Source organism: Oncorhynchus kisutch, linkage group LG18 (assembly GCF_002021735.2).
Source record: "Oncorhynchus kisutch isolate 150728-3 linkage group LG18, Okis_V2, whole genome shotgun sequence".
Classification (NCBI taxonomy): Eukaryota; Metazoa; Chordata; class Actinopteri; order Salmoniformes; family Salmonidae; genus Oncorhynchus; species Oncorhynchus kisutch.
In genome coordinates, this window is record NC_034191.2 from 44,863,019 (window position 1) to 44,872,107 (window position 9,089).

The 9,089-nt window shown below is 41.6% G+C and overlaps 1 protein-coding gene across 5 annotated transcripts in view; it reads right to left on the reverse strand.

Annotated features, from left to right (window-relative positions):
• The window catches only part of LOC109908863 (rho guanine nucleotide exchange factor 12-like), a 79,307-nt gene extending 70,249 nt beyond the window's left edge, over positions 1-9,058 (reverse strand). For 3 of the 5 annotated variants that reach the window (XM_031796145.1, XM_031796147.1, XM_031796146.1), the window contains exons 1-2: positions 7,731-9,058; positions 7,343-7,482 (exon numbers count right to left, since the gene is read on the reverse strand). In XM_031796145.1, the coding sequence (XP_031652005.1) occupies positions 7,343-7,374 (32 nt within the window). In that variant the 5' untranslated portion in view covers positions 7,375-7,482; positions 7,731-9,058. The remainder of the gene's footprint in view (positions 1-7,342; positions 7,483-7,730) is intronic. The other 2 variants (XM_031796148.1, XM_031796149.1) reach the window with 2 other exon arrangements.
• Between the last annotated feature and the right edge of the window lie 31 nt (positions 9,059-9,089).

A 9,089-nucleotide genomic window follows, 5' to 3' on the forward strand; every position in this document is an offset into this window, starting at 1 on the left:
CTCTAGTCTGATGAAAACAAGATTGAACTCTTTGGCCTGAATGCAAAGCGTCACGTCTGGAGGAAACCTGGCACCTGGCACATGGTGGTGGCAGCATCATGCTGTGGGGATGTTTTTCAGCGGGAGACTAGTCAGGATCGATGAACGGAGCAAAGTACAGAGAGATTCTTGATGAAAACCTGCTCCAGAGCACTCAGGGCTTCAGACTGAGGCGAAGGCTCACCTGCCGACAGGACAACAACCCTAAGCACACAGCCAAGACAATGCAGGCTTGGCTTCGGGACAAGTCTCTAAATGTCCTTGAGTGGCCTAGCATGAGCCCGGACTTGAACACGACCGAACATCTCTGGAGAGACCTGAAAACAGCTGTGCAGCGACGCTCCCCATCTGCAGAGAAGAATGGGATTAATGGGATTCCCAAATATAGGTGTGCTAAACTTCTAGCGTCAATCCCAAGAAGACTCAAGGCTGTAATCACTGCCAAAGGTGCTTCAACAAAGTACTGAGTAAAGGGTCTGAATACTTACGTAAAATGTGATGTTTTTTTTGTTGTATACATGTGCAAAATTGTCTAAAAACCTGTTTTTGCTTTGTCATTACGTGGTAGTGTGTGTAGGTTGATGAGGGAAAAAACTATTTAATAATAAGGCTGTAACGTAACAAAATGTCAAAATGCACTGTAGCTTGGAGCAAACCTGGATTTACACGAAATCAAGTAACAAGGTTTTTTGCTTCAGATGTTCTGGCCTGTAATGTGCTAATAGTAGTGATATTGGGGGGGGTTCGATAGTTATATCGTGATAAAGTTTTGGACGATATATCGATACTTTGACTTGTTCTCCACCTCCTTTTAAAATAGTTAGCCAACACTTTCATTTCCATGACTGATCAAAACATGTCTCCATTGACTCTCTGCAAAATGTTTTGAAAAACAAAATCGCAGTATCGAAATGCAATACACATCGTACCAGCATCTAAGAATTGTGATATTGTATCATGAGGTTCTTGGCAATTTCCAGCTCAAGTAGTAGAACTAGTGAAAAACATGATTTAATATTGACATTTTCCTGGAGTCTTCACTGCACATCACGAGAACTCCCTTTTTACTTTGACCCCTGCATGCTCAGTTCACACCTGCTGAAAAGAGCTTACTCTGCATGAATATGGACCAATCAGTGGAGAGCACCACAGGCTGCAGAAAAGCCTAATGTCAGGCAACGGCTGCGCATTGGCCATTCACAAAACAAATATTTCGGAACATGAGCACTAGGCCTAACTCGTGTAACTCAGAAAACCCTAAAAAAAAACTACGATAATTTATTCATTGTTTTCAAAGGGAGCAATGAACACATTCATGTTGTCATTTTGTAGGCTTACACCGTTCAAAAATAAACCTGACAGAGCACACATTACTCAGACACCAACTCACAGGGACTCATATCGTGTGTCCTAGGCCTTCAACATCCAGGTAGAACAACAGACCCCAGCCTCCCTTCCACTGCCAGACAAGCAAGACAAGCAGACCTATCGGAGAGGGCCAGGAGGGAGTGTGGTCCCACCAGTTCCGGCAATGGTCGTTGATGTCCCCTGGTGTGGCTTGCGGTCAAAGTGGCTGTTGTGCCCTTACGTTGAATATAATAAATTATAATTCCCTTATCCCGGCTGCCAACAGCTGTGCTCCGAAACACCTCTCACTCACATGGCTCTCTCATAGATATGTGCAGCTATACGTTCTGCCGTATTAGCTAGCAAATAGACCCAAGTTGGCTAAACTGGAAAAGGATTAGATGGCTAGTCACTAGTACGTGGGCTTGTGCTTGAAAGATTATTTATGAGACCTGTGTTAATTAAGCAATAAGGCCCAAGGGGGTGTGGTCCCCCTTTGCTGCTATAAACAGTCTCCACTCTTCTGGGAAGGCTTTCCACTAGATGTTGGAACATTGCTGCAGGGACTTGCTTCCATTCAGCCACAAGGGCATTAGTAAAGTCGGGCACTGATGTTGGGCGATTAGGCCTAGCTCGCAGTCGGCGTTCCAATTCTTCCTAAAGGTGTTGGATGGGGTTGAGGTCAGGGCTCTGTGCAGGCCAGTCAAGTTCTTCCACAACAAACTCGACAAACCATTTCTGTATGGACCTCGCTTTGTGCACGGCGGAATTGTCATGCTGAAACAGGAAAGGGCCAAAACTGTTGCCACAAAGTTTGAAGCACAGAATCTAGATTGTCATTGTATGCAGTAGCGTTAAGATTTCTCGTCACAGGTACTAAGGGTCCTAGCCCGAACCATGAAAAACAGCCCCAGATCGTTATTCCTCCTCCACCAAACTTTACAGTTGGCACTACGTATTCTGGCAGGTAGCATTCTCCTGGCGTCCTCCAAACCCAAATGAATCTGTCAGACTGTCAGATGGTAACGTGTGATTCATCACTCCAAGCTTTACACCACTCGAGGCGACATCATTACGCATGGTGAAGTCCCAGACGAATAGTTATCTTGCTGACGTTGCTTCCAGAGGCAGTTTGGACCTTGTCGTGAGGGTTGCAACCGAGGGCAGACAATTTTTACACGCCATGCGCTTCAGCACTCGGTGGTCCCATTCTGTGAGCTTGTGTGGCCTACCACTTCGAGACTGAGCAGTTGTTGCTCCTAGATGTTTCCACTTCACAATAACAGCACTTGATGGAAAGGTGGCGGTGCCATGCTGAAAGTCACTGAGCTCTTCAGTAGGGCCATTCTACTGCCAGTGTTTGTCTGTGGAGTTTGCACAGCCATGTACTCGATTTCATAAACCTGTCAGCAATGGGTGTGGCTGAAATAGCCAAATCTACTAATTTGAAGTGGTGTCCACATACCTTTGTATATATAGTGTGTAGGTTATTAAAAGTCTAAAGTTTGGCTAGATTTGCTGGTGCCTCACTAATGTCAGCATCGGTGTGGACATTAGAGGCTGTAGCCAATACGCATAGGCTTCACCTACACTTTGACATGTAGGCTAATTATTTACATATACTTACATTTTTTTAACAGAATACCAAGTGTCTTTCAAATCAATTTAAAATGGTCAATTTTGGTTAATGGCTTTGGTGCCCTGGCAGATGGCCTTGGTGCCCTGGCAGACTGGGCAGCTCTTGAAGGCCAAATGGCCTTTCCCCTAAAATCACAAAATTCCAGGCCTGGGTCCCAACGACAGGCATTGTTTATCAGCAATGTCACCACTTCCCGGGAGGGCCTCAGGGGTGTGGGGAAAAAAACGTGGAGATCAGCAAAACTCTATGACAAAGAGCTAACTGCACACACTGACAACACAGTCCCAAGCTGTGCAATGCATACAACTAAAGCCGGCAGACACTACACATTTTAACCCGATCTACGGCTCCTGATCAGCTCCCGGCGCATTTCTCCAAATGATAGGAAATCGGAGCAAACTCAGAGTTGCCCGTAAAGCACATACCCGGTTTGCGGTTGATGGCTCCAATGGGCTCCCGGGGGCACTTACGTTGTCACGATAATTTGCAAACATTTTGAAATAAATAAATAAATAAATAAATAAATATATTCGGCCTCAAAATAAGCCATTATCGCCAAGTATGAGCAGTGCTCAAAGCAAATGCAAAGCATATCCCACCATTAGCCAATCAGAACTATAAAAAAAAGGTTCTCATCAATTACCTCACAAGTTCATCACAACAATGGCACCAAGTGTATGGCATACCCTCACATACCCCCTCAATTTGAGCCCTTCACTGACAGATATTTAAGGAGTGCGTGGTGAATGAAGGAATTGGCCAACAAAATCTACTAATAATAGCCTATAATTTTGTCTGTCAAACAAGTAGACCTACCTAGGGCTGTTGAAGAGACAGTATTACCACCACACCAGCAGTCATGGCCGTAGTAAAATTCCACGTGCGTTACGCTGATTTCCTCTGAAGCACTCAGGACATGCGTTGGTAATAACCAACTCACTAACAACCATCAGGTCCTAATGGCCTGGTACTCAAGGCTCTATTGTTCCTCTAACCACTCTGACATCAATGCAAATGCAATTGAAAATCATATTAAACACTTATCAAAACTGTAGCATGCTTTTAAAACTCACTGTGATTGATCAATTTGAATAAATTGGTTCAACAGGTTGTAATTGAGTGGAAAACAGTCGTTATGGATGTTGTTTCAAAGCCTAACAACGAAACGGACAGCGCTTTCTAAGTTGATGATTCATTCAAAAAACAACCATATGCATATTAGAGCTTATGCATAAACCTAAATATGAGCCCAACCCTGAAAAAAAATAAACATCTTTTAAAAATAATCATAATCACATAATACACACATTGCGCAAGGCAGATTTTTTTCTTTCAAAAACTGACTTAAGATGTCTGGTACATAATTGATCTAGCCTATAACTCCAAAATGACAAATTCTAGTAATCGCCTTTGAGTGTGGACTGTATTATTATGCATTCAAATGGACTGGTTACAATATGCTACGCTCCAAACTTTCTATTCATGAGTCTGGGAGAGAATATATAGACCTAGGCGATGCTGTTGGTTTAATGATTGTAAGCAGGCCTGCTTACAGAGTTAACCTACAATTACAGTGAATTTGTATTCGATTTTGAATAGCCTAGTAATAGGGATTTTTTAAAAATATTTTTAATAAATAGACTGACAATCTTTAGCTACAGAATCTCTCTCACCACCATGCGTGTCCATCTCTTCCCAGAATATCACCTGTCGTGCAGCGGGAGGGTGCATGCTCCTCACACAGTGGTTAATGCATGGAGTGAAATAAGTTGAGTGAGTAGCCTACCTGGCATGATTGAAAAACAAACAGGCGGGAAAGCGGCCTCTGACAAGTATTTTTTCCCTGTCCATTTCATAATGGGCCATTGTAAATTCATAACTAATTTTACATATTAGTAAAGACAAGATTAAATTGAAAATAGTCTGATGGATGAAAATATGATCACTTGATGAGAAAACAACGTGTACAGCCTGAGGCAAGGAATAAAGCGCAAGCTTTTTTTGTGACTTTCGCAACTCATCAATTGCCTAGTCTCATCACGCAGCCCATATACTGTATGTTTTGATTTCTAAGACATTCTAAAAAAGGTTTGTATCACTTACAACTAAAAATCTAGCATATAGGACCAGTTTCAAAGGAACAATTTTACACTCAATATAGCCACTCCATGTGTGCACTCCCTCTCATTTTATAGTATATTCATCGTATAAAATCATATAAAATAATGGCAAGGGATTTATAAGCAAATCTTGACTGCTAAATGAACAAGCCTACAGCATGGCACATAGCCAGATAACATACAGTAAGCCAAGTTACTCATATTCTGCTTTTCTCAAAATAGATTTTCTTTATATCATAATGTTTCTTTAGACCTGACTAAAAGAAATCATGGATGTATTGTGATGGTGTTTATTAAATTGTTTCATTAGACTTTTTAAAATTTAAATGTAGGTGTTCCAAAGGCACACATCAGCGGCCTGGAGATGTGATTATGTTAATTACGGTCAATTACTGTGAGACTGGCAGTATTTTGCATGACAATAACCGACTGACCCAATGTCATGACCGCCACTGCCCTACCGCTTACTTCTTATTAAGAAACAGGTTAACACAAAGCCCTCGTTGATAGTAAAGTCAAATTAAAATGAAGCCTACTTTCAGCACCCATGCACTGTCCATCTCCGATTGATTATGCCCCGGCTGCCACGTCAATGTAATGTATGTAAATGTAAAGTTATGTAAATAACTCAAAATCTGGCTTATTGTGAGGTCAACAACTCTGCCCATGATTAAGATATTTATCAATGAAACAGTGTTCATTCAAATCAATAATAGCAGTAGCAAGTTTTCAAAGTTTACCTCCGGTAGTTGTCATCTCCACGCTCTCCCTCTCAAACTGAACATCAGTAATCCACATGCACAGATGATGCGTTCCTTGTATGTACATTGAAATGCCTCCTCAGTTGCTATGATGATTTCCTTACTAGGCCTACACATGCGCAAACATAGCCCGATTCTGGCCCAATTGTCTAATCATAATGCCACGGAGGTGCCGCCAGGTCTATACTATACCGTTTACTAGGTCACTACCATTTGGCTTGACTGAATCGTTAAATGTGAGAGGTTCTCCGGCGGTTAGAGCCCGCGGAGTGTGCAAAAATCTTGTAGTGTATTTTTGTCTTTAGACAAGGCAAACCATAAACAAAATGCAGCTCACAGAGAGAGGAGTGCTGCACCACAGCGGCAATGTCACTGATCGATAACACCTGCCATTAAACACCTATTTAGTTGCATTGCATTGGTTGTATTAGGCTATAGGCCTAGTTTGACCAAGTAGCATCCTATTCGTTCAAACACCCCATAAGAGTACTCATGTTGGAAACGTAATTTCTCTATTTTGGATAAGATGAATGAAACAGATCCAGTACAGGCTAGCCTACTTGCTGGGTTTCTGGTCTGTTGATTTCCTTCCTTGCAGGAAAGTGGACTTCAGATGCAGAGGACAGAATTGCACCATTTCTTCATTTGGTTGTCAGGCCTCTCTAGATCTACACACACTATTGACATGATCGTGGTTGATTCACTTGGAACAGCTCAAATTCCATTTTCAGTCTTTGATGGTGCAACAACTAGCTCAAGACCTTTTTGTATATTATGTGGTTGTTGGTGTAAAAATCATGGTAAATGGTCAGAGGTCTTTTGCCAGTACCAATTTCTGTGGTGCGACAAAGTGGAGAGTTCAGCACAGCACTGGGTTGAGAAAATATATGGGAGGCTATTGTGCTACTTAAGAACACACCTCAATGAAAAATAATGCCCCGCCTACTGGTTTATCACTTTGAAATGGGTTTTGAGTACATATTAAGTAACATTCAGTAATAATACACATTACTTATATACAGCTTAGGCTATACCATATGGGAGATAGTAAAAGCCTTTAGCTGACTCCAGAAACGAACAATTGACATAACATGAGAAGAATTGTCACTTGCATGCAGCCGGGGGAAAATTATCAGTGGGCATACCAATCCTTGCAGGCTTTTACAAGACTTGAGAACTTGCAATTTTAGCAGACAAAGCAACTTACAGTCACACGTGCATATACTTTAAGTTTGGGTGGTCCCGGGAATCGAACCCACAACCCTAGCATTACAAGAACCATGCTCTCTACCAACTGGGCTACAAAAGGACCACATGTCACCTACACTATCCGATAAAGCAAAAGGTGCATAAGTACAGGAGCCAAAAGGCATGATGTCTTCAATGACATTGTGAAGTGGAGTGTTTACTAAATGCCTGGAAAAGGTCGTACTTACCTATCAGTGATACTGGACTGTGTGTCGCTCATTGGGCTTCCGTTTCTAGATTTGCTTTGATTTATATCCAATTATCATTTTCCAAAGTATGATAAGAGTCTCTTTGAAGTCGTTCCCTAACATCCGTCTGTGTTGAGATGCTTGAAAAAGATGACATAAAAAAATAACATTGACAGCTGAATCTCCAAATAACAATGTTATGACAACACCTTACAATTGTCGGCGATAGACTCCCAGTGAAAAATAACGTATGGGTATGTCCTAATAATGAATTCAAAACATCAAATGAATAGTTTTGCAATCCTTCGCAGTGGAATGCTACGTATTCAGACAAGCCACTGACAATAATGAAACTTTCGCTGCTGTAACCCTTGAGATAAATGAGTACCTCTAATCACTCCTCGTCTTACAGCTCGCCACCTTTTCGCAGAAGACACCGTGGTCAGGGATGTTCCTATTGACAATGTGTTCCGTTGGAAAATATGGAGCAAAAATATACAGCCTCCACTTTCACTCGGTCTGCATCTATCTCCATGTACGAATCCTTTGACGTCAATCGAAATGGTTCGCATCACACTTACTTTTGTCAGATGTAAAACCCTATAGGAAATACAACCAGTTAACCTGGCCTGGTGTAATAATAGTCAGACTGTCTTTTTTGTTGTTGAAAGATGTTGAAAATCGAGTCATTTGGTGTTCCCAGACTCCAGGTTTGCCTTTATCCGCGGACGAGCAACCCTCGTGACCAGGAGAATTTCTAAAAAACTGACAAGTCTGAGTTGAAACCCGTGTTGTGAATTAGCTAACTAGTTAGTAATTATTGAAACAACATAAACTAGGTAATATTCTTAGCTTGATTAGCTAGTTATAGTATTCGTTTTTACCCCCCCCCCCCTAGCTATTACGCTATTTAGCTTGCTAGCCAATGTGCCCGTCTAAATGTGTTCAGTTAGCTTGAACTGAAGCTAGCCAGACTACATTAGCTAGCGGTTAGTTAACTCCAGGGAGTGGAAACGGGACGCCTTTTCCCCCAGTCGACTCGAAACGTGTCCGATAAGATACGTTTTCCTTAAAAGTGTTAAGATTGATAGTTAGCAACGAAACAAAGTAAATCTTTGAAATTCAGCCGACTGAATGCATTAGCAGCTACAGTCAATTGCTGCAGAGTCTCGGCTAACAACGGTGGCCAACTACTATACAGCTATATCTAGCAACGAAAACAGATTCTCAACTCTTTCACTAGCTACAAAACTTTGTTTCGTGTGCTCCGACAATCCTGGATGTCATTCCCAAAAATACGAAATCACAAAAACACGCTGTCCAACAAATGTACAAGGTGCCCCATCGAATATGAAGTCCATACGAGCTAAGGAATCGTTTCTTGTAAATCTCATTTGGGGTTGCAAACATCCACAAAACTTAACGGAGCGCATTTTTCATTGACTCCATGTTTCCAGAATTTAGACAATTTGAAGTTGTTTCTCTGCAGAATTCCGTTGGATGTATACGCTAATGCTAACAAGGTTAGACTAGCTAGCAAACGAATTATCTCATTCACAAAACAAAAAACACCGAGTCGGTTATCACTTTAGAAGAATGTGATTATTAGAACGTGTTTCCAGATATGTTATTGAGGAGAAAATAAATGACTTTCTACAATTTTCCAAAATTTCAGGATAACTACGCCCTGACCAACAGCTCCCAATTTGCGTCTGTCTACTTCCGCCGGGAGAAAAATAAAAAATAT